The 19,574-nt window shown below is 43.0% G+C and overlaps 1 protein-coding gene across 7 annotated transcripts in view; it reads right to left on the bottom strand.

Moving 5' to 3' along the window:
- Positions 1-19,574, bottom strand: part of VPS13D (vacuolar protein sorting 13 homolog D) — a 295,192-nt gene that overhangs the window by 261,321 nt on the left and 14,297 nt on the right. For 6 of the 7 annotated variants that reach the window (XM_053575043.1, XM_053575036.1, XM_053575039.1 and 3 more), the window contains 7 exons: positions 15,638-15,828; positions 15,478-15,558; positions 9,121-9,237; positions 5,658-5,762; positions 2,422-2,592; positions 1,885-1,985; positions 167-335 (listed from right to left, as the gene is read on the bottom strand). In XM_053575043.1, coding sequence (XP_053431018.1) covers positions 167-335; positions 1,885-1,985; positions 2,422-2,592; positions 5,658-5,762; positions 9,121-9,237; positions 15,478-15,558; positions 15,638-15,828 — 935 coding nt within the window. The other variant, XM_053575042.1, reaches the window with a different exon arrangement.

Raw genomic sequence — 19,574 nt, 5'->3', positions numbered from 1 at the left:
TTTTTGGTTGCAGTTCAGCCGGGGCGGGGTTTGAACCCGCCACCCTCGGTATATGGGGCCGGCGCCTTACCAACTGAGCCACGGCGCCGCCCACAGATCCCATTTTCTTCAGCCTTTGAGAGAACACTCTTATCCTCTGGATAAAGGCAAGAAACAATATACTTACCTTGTCCTCTGCAGACAGTAAGCCTCCCTTTAACTTCTTGAAATACTTGTCAGTGTAAGACACGGCATCACGGGCACGATGCAACATAAAGTCCCAGGTACAACATTTCCTCTGCTCTCTGATCTCATACAAGTTAGCATTCAAAGCAAAATACCACCATTCTCGGCAGCTGAAATAGTCCAGAACAATGTAATTACTTCTCACAATAAAACCAACTACAATGCTTCAATCTAGGACAATCCACAGACCACCACTCCTCTTCTGAGACATCTTTTCTCATCAGCCACCAGTAGCCAAGATTTCAAGCTCATTTTAATATTGAGCTAAACCCAACATGTAGGGAAAGTAAATCTGACAACATCAGTTAACAGATCCCTAAGTTGTGTATCAACAGCACAGAACTCAATTGGTTTGAATTAGCCACAGTATCAGTACCTTCCTCTGACAGAGAATCAGGGGCTGACTCTAAGTTAAATACCATGTTAAGATAACTACCAAGGAGCGGGGTGTTGTGGTGGGCGCCTGTAGTCCCAGCTACTCGGGAGGCTGAGGCAAGAGAATGCTTAAGCCTAAGAGTTGGAGGTTGCTGTGAACTGTGATGCCATGGCACTATACCGAGGGTGACATAATGAGACTCTGTCTCAAAGAAAAAAAAAAAAGATAACTACCAAGAATTCAACCACTAATTTTTAATTAAATATTTCTAACTATAGACAAAGAAATACACAGGATCGGGTGGTGCCTGTGGCTCAGTGAGTAGGGTACCGGTCCCATATGCCGAGGGTGGCGGGTTCAAACCCAGCCCCAGCCAAACTGCAACAAAAAAATAGCCAGGCGTTGTGGCGGGCACCTGTAGTCCCAGCTGCTTGGGAGGCTGAGGCAGGAGAATTGAGTAAGCCCAAGAGTTAGAGGTTGCTGTGAGCTGTGTGAGGCCACAGCACTCTACCCGAGGGCGGTACAGTGAGACTCTGTCTCTACAAAAAAAAAAAATACACAGGATCTTTAAAGTTTTAATATATGGAACTAGTCAAATTTATCAATGCAACATGAAAGAGGATTTAATTTTGCTATGGAAGTTGGAAATATACCATATAAATGTTGACCAATAAATCTGGAAGAGACAGAAGAAAGAGGTTCACAGAATATTGCCAAGTATTTACCACACACCAGATCCCACAAGAGCAACATCAATCTATTTGGTAAATGAGACTGAGAGTATCTCCTGAATTTCAATGTAAATAAATGAAAGACATCAAATAACACACAATAAGAATAGCAGCAATAGGCTTGGGGCCCACAGCACAGTAGTTATGGCGCTCGCCACAAGCACCAAAGCTGGTGGGTTCGAACCTGGCCTGGACCAGCTAAAAAAAACAACAATAACAACTGCAACTAAAAATAGCCAGGTGTTGTGGCAGGAACCTGTAGTCCCAGCTACTTGGGAGGCTGAGGCAAGAGAATCACTTAAGCCCAAGAGTTAGAGGTTGCTGTGAGCTGTGATGCCACAGCATTCTACCAAGGGTGACCTAGTGAGACCCTGTCTCAAAAAAAAAAGAATAGCAGCAATAATAAACAACAGGAATGGCTTTTCGAGTGCCAGAAAAAACAATCATACATTTATCTCCAAACATGAATAAAGTGAGGCATACTTCTGATCTATGTACTAAAAAGAACATGCTGTAAGAGGCATATCACACACAACACTCAGAAGTCCTTACTTCTTGGATACCGCCACTTTGGGTTTCCACCTTCGGAACTTCACCTGCCTCTCCTTTCGTTCCAGCTCCTTGAGGAATTCCATAATTTGCCGGTATTGCAGCTTTTTATTAGAAGTTAAGAGATACTAGTTTAGAACACATTAGTTCTTTTATTCGTTAAGACCAATATCTAACAAGAACAATTTGTACTAGTAATCCACTGAGGTAAAACCCAGTGAGAACTGCAGGACCAAAATATCAGTACCAGACAGCATCTCTCTCAATACCAAAAGTTAAGTATTTATTATATCTCTTACATATTTTGTTCAGCTCTTAAAAACTCAAATCAAAATTAACCTGAGGTTGATCCCATTGAACTATATAACAGATAGTGTGTTCTATCCCTAACACTTTTCTCCAAAGGGAAGTGGTCTCACACGTGCTTTCTTTCCTACTGAGGACACATGTCAAATATGAAGATTTCTATTAACATTTTTCTTTCATCCCAGTCACCAATCTAACATGGGTAGTATAAGCCCCCAGGAAGAAAGAGTGTACCTGAGACAGCTTCAAGGGAATGGTTTCCAGCTGAATATCACATTCAATACGAGGACTGTGACGAGACCGCAGAGGTTCCTTGGAGCAGTTTCTCTTCAAAAGAGCAGATGCACACACAGGCTCCAGGACGTAGTGATGACTGCGACTCTCCATGCTCCTAGCCATGGCCTCCTGCACATCACAGGAACACACGCTCTGCTCAGTCTGGCTTTCCTTCCAGTAGTCAATCTTTTATAATGTTGGAGCTTTATGACAAACGCTCAACCTAAGCCATAGGCTATGTTGTAACAGCAAATGTTTCTGGATCAAGTTAATGTTGGTATGTTATCTAACCTATAGTATATTACATCAGAATCCAAAAATACTACAAAACTTTGATTCCAAAGATCTCAAGTATTTTTAAATTTTTATTTAAAATTTCTTAATAGGTAATAGAATTTTACAGGCAAAAAAAGATAAGATAAAGTATCTGTTTCCTACTTTCATCTCTCAGCCACCCACTTACCTTCCCCAGAGACAACCAATAATAACAGTTTCTTATATCTCCCACCAGAGGCATTCTAAACATAGTCAAATCTAAAATTTTCTCTTTTCTTCTTCTTCTTTTTTTTTTTTTTTTTTGTAGAGACAGAGTCTCACTTTACGGCCCTTGGTAGAGTGCCGTGGCATCACACAGCTCACAGCAACCTCCAGCTCTTGGGCTTAAGCGATTCTCTTGCCTCAGCCTTCCGACTAGCTAGGACTACAGGCGCCTGCCACAAGGCCCGGCTAAAATTTTCTCTTTTCATATACAAATGCTACATAAGCACATTGCCTCAGATTTTTTAGCTTAATACTATATGTAAGAGACTATTACTTACTCATCATAAAGACACTTACCTTTATTTGTTATAGCTATACACTGTTCTACTGGGTAGATGCCACAGCTCATTGAATTAGCAAAACAAAAACTCATCCTCTAAGGCCAGGCCTTGCACCTGTAATCCTAGCACTCTGGGAGGGGGAGGCGGGTGAACTGCTTGAGCTTACAATTTTAAGACCAACCTGAGCAAAAGTGACACCCCATCTCTACTAAAAATAGAAAAACTGAAAGGCTGGACCCAGTGCCTCAGTTCTCTAATCCCAGCACTCTGGGATGCCAAGGTGGGTGGATTGCCTGAGCTCATAACTTGAGAGCAGCCTGAGTTAGAGCAAACCCCATCTCTAAAAATAGCTGGGGGGTGTGGCAGGCACCAGTAGTCCCAGCTTCTTGGGAGGCTGAGGCAAGAGAAATCTCTTGAGCCCAAGAGTTTGAGATTGCTGTGAGCCACGACGCCATGGCACTCTACCCAGGACAACATAGTAAGACTCTGTCACAAAAAGAACAAAAAAAAAAGAAAAACAGAAGCAAGAAAATCACTTGAGTCCAAGAATTGAAGGTTACTGTAAGCTATGACACCATGACACTCTACTCAGGTGACAGCTTAAGACTCTTCCTCAAGGGGGCAGAGCTCAGTGGGTAGGGCACCAGCCACAAACACCCAGGCTGGCAGGTTCGAACACAGCCTGGGCCAGCGAAACAGCAATGACAACTGCAACAAAAAAATAGCTGGGCATTGGGTGGTGCCTGTGGCTCAAAGGAGTAGGGCACCAGCCCCATATACCGGAGGTGGCAGGTTCAAACCCAGCGCCGGCCAAAAACTGAAAACAACAATAAAAAGATAAAATAAATTTAAAATAAAAAAAAATAAAAATAAATAGCTGGGCATTGCAGTGAGCGCCTGTAGTCCCAGCTACTTGGGAGGCTGAGGCAAGAGAATTGCTTAAGCCCAAGAATCTGAGGTTGCTGTGAGCTGTGACATCACACTCTACTGAGGGTGACATAAAAGACTCTTGTCTCAAAAAAAAAAAAAAAAAGACTGCCTCAAAACAAACAATCCTTTACAACAGCATGCAAGCCAAAGATAATTTTCCCTTCGTGCAGTTTCTTTCTTTCTTTCTTTTTTTTTTTAAGACAGAGTCTCACTTTGTCAGCCCCGGTAGAGTACTGTGGCCATAGGTCACAGCAACCTCAAACTCTTGTGTTCAAGCAATTCTTTTACCTCAGTCTCCCAAGTAGTTGGGACTATAGGCACCTGACAGAATGTCCGGCTATTTTTAGAGATGGGTCTCACTCTGGCTCAGGCTGGTCTCGAACCTGTGAGCTCAGGCAATCTACCTGCCTTGGCCTCCCAGAGTGCTAGGATTACAGGGCGTGAGCCACGGCGCGCGGCCCCACCTGCAATTTCTTGCCAAAAGATTAAACTGAGGCAGGCATGGTGGCTCACGCTATAATCCTAGCATTTTGGAAGGCCGAGGTAAGAGGATCTCTTTTTTTTTTTTTTTTGTAGAGACAGAGTCTCACTTTATGGCCTTCGGTAGAGTGCCGTGGCCTCACACAGCTCACAGCAACCTCCAACTCCTGGGCTTAAGCGATTCTCTTGCCTCAGCCTCCCGAGTTTTTTTTTTTTTTTTTTTTTTTTGTAGAGACAGAGTCTCACTTTATGGCCCTCGGTAGAGTGCCGTGGCGTCACACAGCTCACAGCAACCTCCGGTAAGAGGATCTCTTGAGCTCAGGAGTTTGAGACCAGCCCGAGCAAAAGTGAGACCCATCTACACTAAAAACAGAAAAATCAGTCAGACATAGTGATGGGTGCCTGTAATCCCAGCTATTTGGGAGGCTGAGGCAGAAGAATTGCTTGAACTCAGAAGTTCGAGGTTGCTGGGATCTAAGCTAATGCCTTGACCTCTAACCTGGGCACAAGAGTGAGTCTTTGTCTTAGATAATCTAATTTATTTTAATAGAAGGATATAAAAATTAAAAAAAATAAAATTTAGATCCCCAGCACATGGTAGCTAAGAGAATAAGTAACTACACTGTATTACATACATACAGTAGAATATGTGTAGTATGTAGCAATCAGAAGCAATAAATCGGAAGCAGAAATAGCAATAAGTTAAAAACATAGATTTAAGTAGGAAAAAAAGAAACCTATAGCCTAACGTGGATTTAAAACATACACAAAACACTGCATATTGTTCAAAGTTAATACGCAGCAAGTACGTCAACCAAACACACTTGAGAATGGATACCAATGGAGGAACAGGGAGATGGGATGGACATCAGAGATGCAGGGGACAGAAACCCACGTGGCAGTAATCCTATACCATTTTCCTTCGGTGGTGTCTTACAGTAATACCCTCTGCCAGAATCATACCTGTAACTCCACCTGGGGCAAATCCCCCAATAAAGTGCAATCGACATCCCAATAGATGCTAAACTCTGCCACGTCTAATTGCTTTTTCCGCATTAGCTTCTGTACCTGAGGTAAGACAAGGAAGGAGGTACAATGATTGTTTACTCATGAATTTACTCATTCATTCAATAAACCATTTGTGAAGAAACATTTGTCAGGCAACTTGCAAGGTGCTACAGATACAAAACCAAATTAAAATACAGTATTCCTCTTACAGAGTTCAAAATCTAGTTGAGGAACAAACACGTAAACAAATAATTTTAATTACACAGAGGGAAGCAGAGGAAGAATAAGGTATAAGTAAACAAAAAAAGAAAATGTCACTGTGCAGGTAAGTATAAAAATCTCACGCAAAAAGTCAGGTAAGAGGAAAGAACTGGGTCCACCAACCAGTCACCTCTCAGTATCCACGAGGGGCTGGTTCCAGGACCCTATACACACCAAAATTCAAGGATGCTCAAAGTCCCTGACAGAAAAGGGCACAGAATTTGCATACAACCTATGTACATCCTTCCATTTGTCTCCTGATTAGCTATGATACCTAATACAGTGTAAATGCTTTATAAATAGTTACACTGAATTTTTTTTTAATTCTATTATTTTGGGGTGGTGCCTGTAGCTCAGAGGGTAGGGCACAGGCCACATACACCAAGGCTGGCAGGTTCAAACCCGGCCCAGGCCTGCTAAACAACAATGACAACTGCAACAAAAAAGTAGCTGGGCGTTATGGCCTGCACCTGTAGTCCCAGCTACTTGGGAGGCTGAGGCAAGAGAATCACTTGAGCCCAAGAGTTTGAAGCTGCTGTGAGCTGTGATGCCGCAGCACTCCACCCAGGGCAACAGCTTGAGACTCTGTCTCACAAAAAAAAAAAAAGAAAAAGAAATAGGTGGCACCTGTAGCTCAAGAGGCTAAGGCACCAGCCACATACACCAGAGCTGGCAGGTTCGAATCCAGCTCGGGCCTGCCGAACAATAACAACTATAACCAAAAAATAGCCGGGTGTTGGGGCAGGCGCCTGTAGTTCCGGTTACTTGGGAGACCGAGGCAAGAGAATCACTTAAGCCCAGGAGTTTGAGGTTGTGTGAGCTGTGATGCCACAGCACTCTACCCAGGGCTATAGCTTGAGGCTCTGTCACAAAAAAAAAAAAAAAAATATATATATATATATATAATTATAAATATATATATTATTTTTATTGTTACATTGTTTTTTTTCAATTGTTTGGGGGGTTTTCAATCTGTGGTTGGTTGAATCCATGACGTGGAATCCTCAAATACAAGGGGCCAACTATATAAAAGGCCTAATAGCTGGCTCAGTGCCCATAGCACTGGGTACGTGGGTACGCCAGCCACATGCACCAAGGGTGGCAAGTTCGAACCTGGCCCAGGCCAGCTAAACAATGACAACTGCAATAAAAAATAACTGGGCGTTGTGGCAGGCACCTGTAGTCCCAGCTACTTGGGAGGCTGAGGCAGAAGAATCTGTTGAGCCCAGGAGATGGAGGTTGCTGTGAGCTGGGATGCCACAGCACTCTACTGAGGGTGACAGCTTGAGGCTCTGTCTCAAATAAAAATAATAATAATAAAATAAAAATAAATAAAGTTAAAGCACCATTTAGGTGTCCTGAAAAATCATCAATGTTTTCCTCTCGTGCAATCCTTTTGCCTTCTTCTTGACACCGCTCCAGGCAATGGAGGTGTCCCTGGCATTGCCTTCTTCTGCATTGGCATCTGAAGAAGCTTTCTTTCCTGTTGCCTCCACAATCTGATGACATTCTCTGTGTGAGGAGGTCCAAAATGTCTCTCCATAGCTCTGCTGCCATGCTCATTAGCATATTTAATAACTGTTAGCTTAAAACTTGCAATATATGAAATCCATTTCAACATTTTCCAAGGGATTTTCCAATAATTTTTTATAAAAATATCAACTAGATTGCTAGTTCCTGCCTAAAGTATACAATGAGTTATGCGTTGTTCTTCATCGGCCAAAAAATGCTTTTATTGTAAGCTTGTCATAAATTTAACAAAACCAACTACCATTTTTCAGGGTATTATTTTGCATCTGGATATCATTATTACTTTCTAGAATTAAACTTTTAACACGCAAGCATAAATAAAAGAATTAAAAACAAGGGCCAGACTCAGTGGTTCATTCCTATAATCCCAGCACTTGGGAAGCCAAGGCGGTTGGATTGTCTGAGCTCACAGGTTCAAGATCAGCCTGAGTCAGAGCAAGACACCGTCTCTAAAAATAGCCAGGATTGGCTCAGCGCCCATTGCAAAGTGGTTACGGCACTAACCACATACACCAAGAGTGGTGGGTTTGAACCCAGCCCAGGCCAGCTAAACAACAATGACAACTGCAACAAAAAATAGCCGGGCGTTGTGGTGGGCGCCTATAGTACCACCTACTTGGGAGGCTGAGGCAAAAGAATCACTTAAACCCAGGATTTTGAAGTTGCTGTGAGCTATGACATCATAGCACTCTACCAAGGGTGACAAAGTGAGATTCTGTCTCAAAAAAAAAAAAAAAAAAAGGGGGCGGTGCCTGTGGCTCAGAGGGTAGGGCACCCACCCCATATACCAAGGGTGGTGGGTTCAAACCCGACCCCGGCCAAACTGCAACAAAAAAAATAGCTGAGCGCTGTGGTGGGTGCCTGTAGTCCCAGCTACTCAGGAGGCTGAGGCAAGAGAATCGCCTAAGCCCAGGAGTTGGAGGTTGCTGTGAGCTGTGATGTCACGGCACTCTGACGAGGGGCATAAAGTGAGATTCTGTCTCTAAAAAAAAATTAAAAACATGAACATAGACATGAAATTATTAGTGCCCTTGTATAATGTGCATCCTTATTTTTCCCTCAAAAATTTGGGCAAAAAAATGTGCATTATATACAGCAAAACACAGTATTTTAAAATAAAAATATGAATATGAAGGTCAAAGAAACATGCAGAATGGAGTTCAACATGTGAAAGCCACCAGCAAAAATTTCCTGCTAACAGTGAAACTATGGAACAGAAAGAGTTTACCCGGGGAGTGCCTATAGCATAAGAAGAAAATCAAGGATAAAATCCTTTCTGTACCTCAGTTTCTTCATGTATAAAAGTGATATAACCAGGGCAGCGCCTGTGGCTCAAGGAGTAGGGTGCCGGTCCCATATGCCGGAGGTGGCGGGTTCAAACCTAGCCCCGGCCAAAAACCACAAAAAAAAAAAAAAAGTGATATAGCCAAAGGTCAGAGAAAATTAACCATTTCTCTATTTCATCAAATTAGACCCATTGCATACAAACAAGAGATATGCATACCTACCACAAAACTAGTGGAAAAGAATGAGATCCCATTTACACGACACAAAATGACAAAAGGCAGAGCCCCAAATTCCCTAGAATACTGCTTTCTCCTGATTTATAGTCCTATTTCATACTCACAGGCTCATTTACAGCATTTTGCATGGACACATTCTTAATGCAGATGCCAAATGCAAAGGGATGGGAAGGATTGGTGATACCATCTTCAAAGCGTAAGTGGACATCTTGAATTTTTAACTGCAAAGAAGAAAAAGAAGAAAACATTTAGACAACTGCTATTGATGAAATACTATGAGTAGGGAGGGGTCAAACTGACCTCAAGCCACTGAAGTAAACCACAGCAGGCATTTTACACAAACACATCACATACATACCCAGTACTCTCCAAGTTCTTGAGAGAGTTATAATCACAAACTATACATGAATGACATTTGTGATTTCGTTTTATCTCAAAAACAGAGCTGCAATACTTTCATTAAATCAAATAATTTCAGAAGATAACTTAAAGAAGTAATTAAAGAGAACAATACCATTATATGCAGATAACTGGTCTTCCTCCCACTCTGCTAATGCCCTTAATTTTTTTTTTTTTAAGAGACAGAGACTCAGGGCGGCGCCTGTGGCTCAGTCGGTAAGGCGCTGGCCCCCTATACCGAGGGTGGCGGGTTCAAGCCCGGCCCCGGCTGAACTGCAACCAAAAAATAGCTGGGCGTTGTGGCGGGCACCTGTAGTCCCAGCTACTCGGGAGGCTGAGACAAGAGAATCGCCTAAGCCCAGGAGCTGGAGGTTGCTGTGAGCTGTGTGACGCCACGGCACTCTACCGAGGGCCATAAAGTGAGACTCTGTCTCTACAAAAAAAAAAAAAGGAGACAGAGACTCACTTTGTTATCCTCGGTAGAGTGCTGTGGCGTCATACCTCACAGCAACCTCCAGCTCTTGGGCTGAAGCGATTCTCTTCCTTTAGCCTCCGGAGTAGCTGGGACTACAGGTGCCCACCACAGTGCCCACCACAATGCCCAGCTATTTTTTTTAGAGACGAGGTCTCACTCTGGCTCGATCCTGTGAGCTCAGGCAATCCACCTGCCTCAGCTCCAGAGTGCTAGGATACCTTTAATCTTGCCTCTGTGTCTCAGCATCTGGACCCAGGAACACCAGCAGAGAAGATAAACATTGTATGTGTTTATGTACATATGTATGTATGTACGTATGTATGTATTTCCCCTTGCCCCTGTAAGTGGGCTACAGAAAAGGAACTCTATTTCAATGAATTGAAAATTACAGAAAGTGAAAAGACAACTTGAAGAATGGGAGAAAAAGTATTTGCAAATCATCTATCTGATAAGGGACTAGTATCCAGAATATATAAAGAGCTCTTATAACTCAACAATAAAAAGACAAGCTGATTTCTAAATGAGGCAAAGTCAGATCCTTTGTGGGCTTTTCTCCAAAAAAGATAATACAAGTGGCCAGTAAACACTTGGAAAGATGTTCAACATCATTAATCCTTAAGAAAACATAAACCTGGGTGGCACCTGTGGCTCAGTGAGTAGGGCACCAGCCCCATATGCCGAGGGTGGCAGGTTTAAACCTGGTCCCAGCCAAACTGCAACAAAAAATAGCCTGGCGTTGTGGCGGGTACTATAGTCCCAGCTACTTAGGAGGCTGAGGCAAGAGAATCGCCTAAGCCCAAGAGCTAGAGGTTTCTGTGAGCTGTGATGCCACATCACTCTACCGAGGGTGACAAAGTAACACTCTGTCTCTAAAAAAAAAAAGAAAACACAAACCCCTCTCTCTCTCTCCACCCACCTCCCCACACCTCAGACACAGAAAGAAAGCAGCCTTCTAGAAGGTAGAACAAATGTCCTCTCCAGCACCTGACCAGGCCAGCACCCAGATCCTAGACTTTCAGCCTCCAAAACTGTGAGAAAATAAATTTCTGTTGTTTATGTACCCAATAACAAATCTCCTAATGATGCAGTTCTCAGAACATCTCCCTGTATCAAGTGACAGATGGCTCTGTTTCCACCAACCCGTGCCATATGTCTAACCTCTGTACATGTATCTCTAACTACAGTTTCTGTGTAACTATATGCATCTGTATTAAGCTAAGCATGAATTTATACTGATTTCTAACCCATCACCACATGGATAATTCTAGCTTCCTCTTCTTGCTTATGTATAAACACCAACAGTAAGAAATATAGCTCCCACCATCTACCACCGTTTACATTATGAACTAAACACAAAACTCCTCATCTCCCCACTGTCTGAATGACGATTCTCAGCCAAGGGGACTCCGGAGAAACCTTAAAATTGAGTTCCCAGCCATGACAGGATGGGAGGTTAGACATGCATCATTTTACCGCTCCCTAGGCTTTGTTTCCTGAAAGCCACATCAACATTCGTTCCTGATAAAGAACCAACCACGGTGGTTTTAACAGTCTACACAACATGCACAGAGACTGTTTTTGTGTCTAGTTTCACCTTTCTGACATAAAAGGTGGCCATTTTTAAACATGGACCCCCCCCCCATAAAAGAACAAAAAGCCCCATTGCTCAGGAGCATAATTATCTTCATAAATATTCATGGATCCTCCTATAAATGTGAATATTTAATCACCTATCTCAGTATAACATCTTGTTCCTCCCTTGAAGCATGGCTTATAGCTGGGAACCATGTTTCCCAGCCTGTGGGAATGACCACCTTAGGCTGAAAACTTTACTAAAAATAAAGCTAACTCTTCCTAAAAAAAAACGAAAATGCAAAACAAGGCTCGGCACCCGTAGCACAGTGGTTATGGCATTGGCCACATACACCCAAGCTGGTGGGTTCGAACCCACCCTGGGCCAGCTAAGCAACGACAAGTGCTACAAAAAAATAGCTGGGTGTTGTGGCAGGTGCCTGTAGTCCCAGCTACTTGGGAGGCTGAGGCAAGAGAACTGCTTAAGCCCAAGAGTTTGAGGTTGGTGTGAGAGCTGTGATGCCACAGCACTCTACTGAGGGTGACATAGTGAGACTCTGTCTCAAAAAAAAAAAAAAAAAAAACGCAGGCGGCGCCTGTGGCTCAGTCAGTAAGGCGCCAGCCCCATATACCAAGGGTGGCGGGTTCAAACCCGGCCCCGGCTGAACTGCAACCAAAAAATAGCCTGGCGTTGCGGCAGGCGCCTGTAGTCCCAGCTACTCGGAAGGATGAGGCAAGAGAATCACTTAAGCCCAGGAGTTGGAGGTTGCTGTGAGCTGTGTGAGGCCATGGCACTCTACCGAGGGCCATAAAGTGAGACTCCATCTCTACAAAAAAAAAAATGCAAAACAAAACCAAAATCAGATACCACTTCACACCCACTCTCATGGCTATAATCAAAAGTCAGGCAATAGGCCACCACTCCTGTAATCCTATCACTCTGGGAGGCTCAGGTAGGAGAATTGCTTGAGCTCAAGAGTTCAAAACTAGCCTGAGCAAGACCCTTCAGATCTGCCAGATATAGAAAAACTAGCGAGGTGTGGTGGTGGTGGGCACCTATAGTCTTAGCTACTTGGGAAACTGAGGCAGCAGTACTGCCCAAGCCAAGGGTTTGATGTTGCTGTAAGCTATGACACCATGGTACTCTACCCAGTGAGACTCTGTCTCAAGAAAGAAAAAACAAAAAGACGGGCAGCGCCTGTGGCTCAGTGAGTAGGGTGCCGGCCCCATATACCGAGGGTGGTGGGTTCAAACCCAGCCCCAGCCAAACTGCAACAAAAAAATAGCCAGGCGTTGTGGCGGGCGCCTGTAGTCCCAGCTGCTCGGGAGGCTGAGGCAAGAGAATCACATAAGCCCAAGAGCTCGAGGTTGCTGTGAGCCGTGTGACGCTACGGCACTCTACCGAGGGCAGTAAAGTGAGACTCTGTCCCTACAAAAAAAAAAAAAAAAGAAAAAAGAGACTTGACCAAACTTTAATACTTTAATACGGCCTCCAACAGCCCAAGGCAAGATCCCGGGAAAAAACAATTTTCCTTTTCAATTCCTACTTGGAAAAACTCAGGCTTTATAAGCCAACATTTGAAATAGGGCCCTGGCCTCCCTTTCTTAAGAGCATTTATAATTACAATTACAAATTCTTCCTCTGAGAGATGTACATGTGCAGGTTTATTATCCCTTATCTGAAACACTTAAACCAGAAGTGTTTGAGATTTCGGATTTTTTTGGATTGTGGAGTATTTGTATTGTACTTTCCACTTAAGCGTCCAAATCCTGAAATCCACAATTATCATATAGGCACTCAAAAAGTTTCAGATTTTGGAGGATTTCTGATTTTCTGATTTGGGATGTTCAACCTGTATCTCTCAGGAGTATCTTTCTCAAGGACCTGAAAACCATTTCTTTGAAATATAACCAGCAGGAAGGGTAGGGCCTCTGCCTCCCAGTCTCTGGGGGAAGGACAGAATCCTAACTTTTCTTTTTTTGAGACAGTGTCACTCTTGGCAGAATGCCATGGCATCATAGCTCACAACAACCTCAAACTCCTGCTGTAAAAAATTACTGAAAAAAATGTTTTCATTGCTTTAACCAGTGTCAGGCTTTACCCTTGACAATCCATACAATGGATATTATTTATATTATTTAGTCAAAAAAAGAATGGAGTACTGACACATGCTACTACACAGATGCCCCCTGGAAACACTACCTAGGTGAAAGCAGACTGTATACTGTACAATTATGCTTATATGAAATGTCCAGATCATGCAAATCCTGAGAGAAAGTAGATTAGGAGTTGCCAAGAAGTGGAGGAAGGGGAACTGGCAGTGACTACTAATTGGATATGGGTTTGTTTTTTCTCTCTTTTTTTTTGTGGAGACAGAGTCTCTCTTTATCCCCCTTGGTAGAGTGCCGTGGGGTCACAGCTCACAGCAACCTCCAACTCCTGGGCTTAGGTGATTCTCTTGCCTCAGCCCCTCCAGTAGCTGGGACTACGTACAGGTGCCCACCACAGCACCTGGTTGTTTTTTTGTTGCTGTTTGGCCAGGGCCGGGTTTGAACCTGCCACCATCGGTATACAGGGCTGGCACACACTAGCCACTGAGCCACAGGCACCACCATCTTATTCTTTTGTTTTTGTTTTTTTTTTTAAAGAGACAGAGTCTCCCTCTGTCACCCAGGCAGTGGTGATATAGCTCATTGAAACCTCAAACTCCTGGGCTCAAGCAATTTTCCTGGATCAGCCTCCCAAGTAGCTAGAACTACAGACACACACTACACCCAACTAATTTTTTATTTTTGTATAGGTGGGGTCTCACTATGTGGCCCAGGCTGGTCTCAAGCAATCCTCCTACGTTGCTCTCCGAGCGTGCTGGGATCACAGGCATGAGCTGCCATACTCAGCCTGGACATACGTTTCTTTTGGGGATGATGAAAATCTTCTGGAATTATTCAGTGCTAATCAAAGCACAACTCTGTAAATAAACTAAAAACCACTAAATTGTACGTTTTGAAAAGGTGAACTTTCTGATATCCCAAGGAAGCTATGAAACTAAAAAAAGACTAAGTTTTTAAAAATCAATGACAGCTAATAAAATAACTGCCTGAAATAGAATCAAAGCAGTCACCCTGACCAGGTGTGGTGGCTCATGTCCATAATCCCAGCACTTTTGGAGGGGAGGGCAGGAGAACTGCTTGAAGCCAGGTATTTTTGAAAACAGCCTGGGGAATATAGCAAGACTCCCACCTCTTAAAAAAAAAAAAGTTAAAAGCAGTCACCTCAATGTACTAATCTTTTTGTCAAAGTTATAAAAGTTATAAAGCCAAGAACCTCAGACTATATTTTTGGGGGGCATGGCATACCTTGAACACATTTGGCCTATGTCACTTTATAACAGCAAGAAAACCCTACAGGTTAAGAAATATGGACTGACTTTCATGACATTCATAAAAATTATTATGGACCCTGATCACATTAAGGACAAAATTGTAATTAAAGCAGAAAACATGGCCAACAGCCCCAGCACTGTAATTGATCAAATTGTCACCAGAAACATCAGTGAGAGCTTAAATAACTCATGGGGCTGTTCACAATTCACTATGTAATCACCTATAAGCCACATAACCAATCCCTCTCATTTTACAGATGAAGAAATTAAGACCAGAGAGGGTTGTGATTTGCCCTAAAACCATACAGCTAGTAAAGCTTAGGTAACCTGGCTGCTCGGAAAATAAATCCTTAGGAAGTGGGATTCCAACATTCAAAAAGAAAGCGCAGTAAGTGAAATGGAAATGAAACAAAAACTCCCCAGCACACCAGTTGAAGCAAGAAAAACCTGTGTCTGCTTCACAGCACAGACTTGCTTTTCAGGTTTTCCCTGGCTGCACACCTGGGCAATAAGCCCTTATATACACGCTGTATCAGTTAAACCACAAGAAACCAGAAACTAAGAAGCAAAACACATTGAAGCCTGAGAAATTCCTTTCACATTAATACTCTATAAAAGTCAATAGGACTTACTTCAATATTCTCCACAATTCTCGTAACTACTGAGGCAGTAACTGAATACCAGTAGGATTCCCCTTTCTGCTGGCGTTCATTCTACAAAGGAAAGAGCCAATGTTAACGGACTCCCATGTCACCACAACTGCTCTTACGGCCAAAAGGACCTCTGTCTTGCCTTCCATTTCTCCTCCAGGGCTTGTAGTAGTGCCTTCTTGCGTTCCCTCTCCAACAGCTTCTCCTTTTCATCATTGAAATCCTGTATTTTTTCTGGGGCTCCAATTAAGTGAAGGCTGGATATGGAGATCACCCAAGGGTCCACATGCGGGCGATAAAAGGGAATCTGAAGAGTTACTTTTCCAATGAAGCCTGGAAAGGGAAGGAAAGTCTTGTTAAATTAAATGTCTATAGACATTTTGAATTCTTTCCCTTTTTCTGTACATCTATTGTTTTGTTTAAGGAACATACATCACTTTTACTACTTATTTTTTAATTTCAAGAAACAGGCAACAGGCTCTGGCAAATGTGAAGCAAATGTTAGTAAGCTTTTGTCTCAGAACAAAGCATAAAGAATAAGATGGAAATAGTTCCTAAGATGGAAATAGTTCCCTGAGACCTTATCTTATCAAATGCAACATTTCTCCTCTGGAAACTCACTGTCTCCCAAGAGGACTACATCTTAAGCTTCCTCAAGGTGTCTTTCTTCCCATTACACCTGCACAAGCCCAGACACAAAACTCATTTCCTGTTAATTAATTGGCTGGTTGATAAGTACTCCTTGGGAGTCATCAGTCCTATAATTTACCCAACCTTGAGCACACCCATCACCAACTAAAACACAGGAAATGCTGCATTAGCACTCTCTCAAAACAGAATTCTGATTCTTCCTGAGAACCCGTGCTAATGAGAGAGCATGGCTTGATAAAATTCAAAAAAAAGAGAGACAGAGAGCGTGGCTTGGTGGAATGGTAACATGGTTTGGATATTTGGTCTCTCAAATTCTAACATTGAAATCTGCTCCCCAGTGTTGGAGATGGGGCCTGGTGGGAGGTGTCTGGATCACAGGCACAGATCCCTCATGAACGGCTTGCTGCCCTCCACACAAAAATGAGTTGAGTTTTGGGCGGCGCCTGTGGCTCAGTGGGTGGGGCATCGGCCCCATATACCAAGGGTGGTGGGTTCAAACCCAGCCCTGGCCAAACTGCAACAAGAAAATAGCCGGGCGTTGTGGCGGGCGCCTGTAGTCCCAGCTACTCAGGAGGCTGAGGCAAGAGAATCGCCTAAGCCCAGGAGTTAAAGGTTGCTGTGAGCTGTGTGACATCACAGCACTCTACCGAGGACAATAAAGTGAGATTCTGTCTCTACAGAAAAAAAATAAAATGAGTTGAGTTTTCACTCTTTTAGTTCATGCAAGAGCTGGCTTTTTTTTGTTGTTTAATTTATTATTGGGGATTCACTGAGGGTTCATTCAAACAACCTGGTTACATTGATTCCTTGGGTTAAAGACCCTCTTATAAATGTTCAAAAGCTGGCTATTTAAAAAAGACTGACAACCCCCTCTCTCTCTGCACCCCCTTCTCTCACACCATGACAAGTCTGCTCCTCCTTCACCTTCCACCTTAACTGAAGGCTCCCTAAAGCCCTTACTGGAAGCAGATCCTGATGCCAAGCTTCTTATACAGTCTGTAGAGTCATGAGCCAAAGAAACCTCTTTTTTTAAATAAATTATCCACCCTCAGATATTCCTTTATAGCAGTGTAAAATGGACTAACGCAGTGATACTCATTTCCTGAGTTCTTCCGTTTCTCCCCAAGCCTCCTAAAATACAAGCCTTCTTTAAATTCAATTTATAAGAGGCAAGTCAACATTCTGGGAATAACACATAAGGATAAGAACATATGAACCTTCCTAATGGGTGTCTCAAAGATCTTATATAGCTCAAGTAATATTCTACCTATGAAACACAGCCCATGCTACCAAGGTATAATCATTACCCTCTAAGATCTAGAATTTAAGTGAGGTGGATCTGTTATATTTAAGATAAAAGAGTATCATTAATAATGATATTTTTAATGACAAAACCAAATGATTTAATAGGTAGGTAATCCAGTAACAAATTAAGAAACTTTACAATAATGATTGCCAGGTATTGTGGCTAACGCGGCAATCCTAGCACTCTGGGAGGCCAAGGCAGGAGGATCACCTAAGCTAAGGAGTTTGAGACCAGCCTGAACAAGAGGGAGACCCTGTCTCTACTAAAAATAGAAAAACTAGCCGGGCATGGCAGCACACGCCTATCATCCCAGCTACTGGGAAGTCTGAGGCAGGAAGATTGCTTGAGCCCAGGAGTCTGAGGTTGCTGTGAGCTAGGCTGAGGCCATGGCACTCCACTGAGTGACAGAGCAAGACTTTCTTCTCAAAAAAGAAAGAAAGGAGAGGAGAGGAGAGGAGAGAAAGAGGAAGAGAAGAAAGGAGAGAGAGAGAGGGAGGGAGGGAGGATAATTTTAGGCCGGGCGCAATGGCTCAAGCCTGTAATCCTAGTACTCTGGGAGGCCAAGGCAAGTGGATTGCTGGAGCTCACGGGTTCCAGACCAGCCTGAGCAAGAGCGAGACCCTGTCTCTAAAAATAACCAGGCATTGTGGAGAGCGCCTATAGTCCCAGCTATTTCGGAGGCTGGGACAAGAGGATTGCTTGAGCCCGAGAGTTTGAGGTTGCCGTGAGCTATAACACCACTTGGCACTCTACCAAGGGCGACAAAGTGAGACTATGTCTCAAAAAAAAGAAATTTTACAATAATGAAATAACTTAGTTTTTATCTAAAAAAAGAAAATAAATTTATATTATAATTGAACCATATGCCAATTTTCACAACAAATAATTTTAATTATAATTAGCACATAAGTACAATTTTCATATAAATTAATTTAGGAGAATGTACATCATTCTGATAGTTCTTTGATAAGCAAAATAAAATTTCTCTTGTATCGGGCTCAGCGCCTGTGGCTCAAGAGGCTAAGGCGCCAGCCACATACATCTGAGCTGGCGGGTTCAAATCCAGCCTGGGCCCGCCAAACAACAATGATGGCTACAACCAAAAAATAGCCAGGCGTTGTGGTGGGTGTCTGTAATCCCAGCTACTTGGGAGGCGGAGGCAGGAGAATTGCTTGAACCCAGGAGTTGGAGGTTGCTGTGAGCTGTAATGCCATGGCACTCTACCCCGGGTGACAGCATGAGGCTCTGTCTCAAAAAAAAAAAAAAAAAAAAAAAAATTCTCTTATATCTTACCTTTTGCAGAAAATAGTCATTTTTATAAAGGCAAAAAGCATAAAAAGGGTCATTTTTGTAAAAATATTAGAAAACTTCATCAATTTTTTCCTAAGTGCCTCTAAATCCTTTCATATTCAAATAATACTCTTTTGGAAACACCCACAATGCTAATTCTTCAAGGTTTTTTTTTTTCGTGTCTTTGCATGTGATTCTGGCAGTTCACCCATCATTTAAATTGACTAAGAAAGCCTCAATTTTTTGCAAGATTTCCATTCTATCTCACCTTGCAATTAATTCGCATTATATATGCATTTTAGTGTAATATAAGCACCCAAAATAAGGGGAAGACTAGTATCAACAAGCTATTGAATGATGAGACATGTCTGAATATAAGGGTCATTCATTAGTGACTATTTTTATTTGGCAACGATTTCATCTTTCCTTTTTTTTTTTGACACAGAGCCTCAAGCTGTCGCCCTGGGTAGAGTGCCGTAGCATCACAGCTCACAGCAACCTCCAACTCCTGGGCTCAGGCAAGTCTCCTGCCTTCACCTCCCAAGTAGCTGGGACTACAGGCACCCGCTACAATGCCTGGCTATTTTTTGGTTGCAGCCATCATTGTTGTTTGGCGGACCTGGGCTGGATTCGAACCCGCCAGCTCAGGTGTATGTGGCTGGTGCCTTAGCCACTTGAGCCACAGGTGCCAAGCCAATTTCTTCTTTCCTTACTCAACCTAGTACCTGCAGAACTTCTGTAACTACTAACATCTACTAAGTGTGTCAGGCACCATTCTGAGTTTTTTGGGTTTTTTTGAGACTCAGTATTTTTCTGTTGCCCCAGCAGAGTA

The sequence above is a fragment of the Nycticebus coucang genome, chromosome 22 (assembly GCF_027406575.1).
Source record: "Nycticebus coucang isolate mNycCou1 chromosome 22, mNycCou1.pri, whole genome shotgun sequence".
In the NCBI taxonomy this organism is placed as follows: Eukaryota; Metazoa; Chordata; class Mammalia; order Primates; family Lorisidae; genus Nycticebus; species Nycticebus coucang.
Note: the sequence above shows the minus strand (reverse complement) of the source record. Positions and strands in the feature narration are given on the sequence as shown.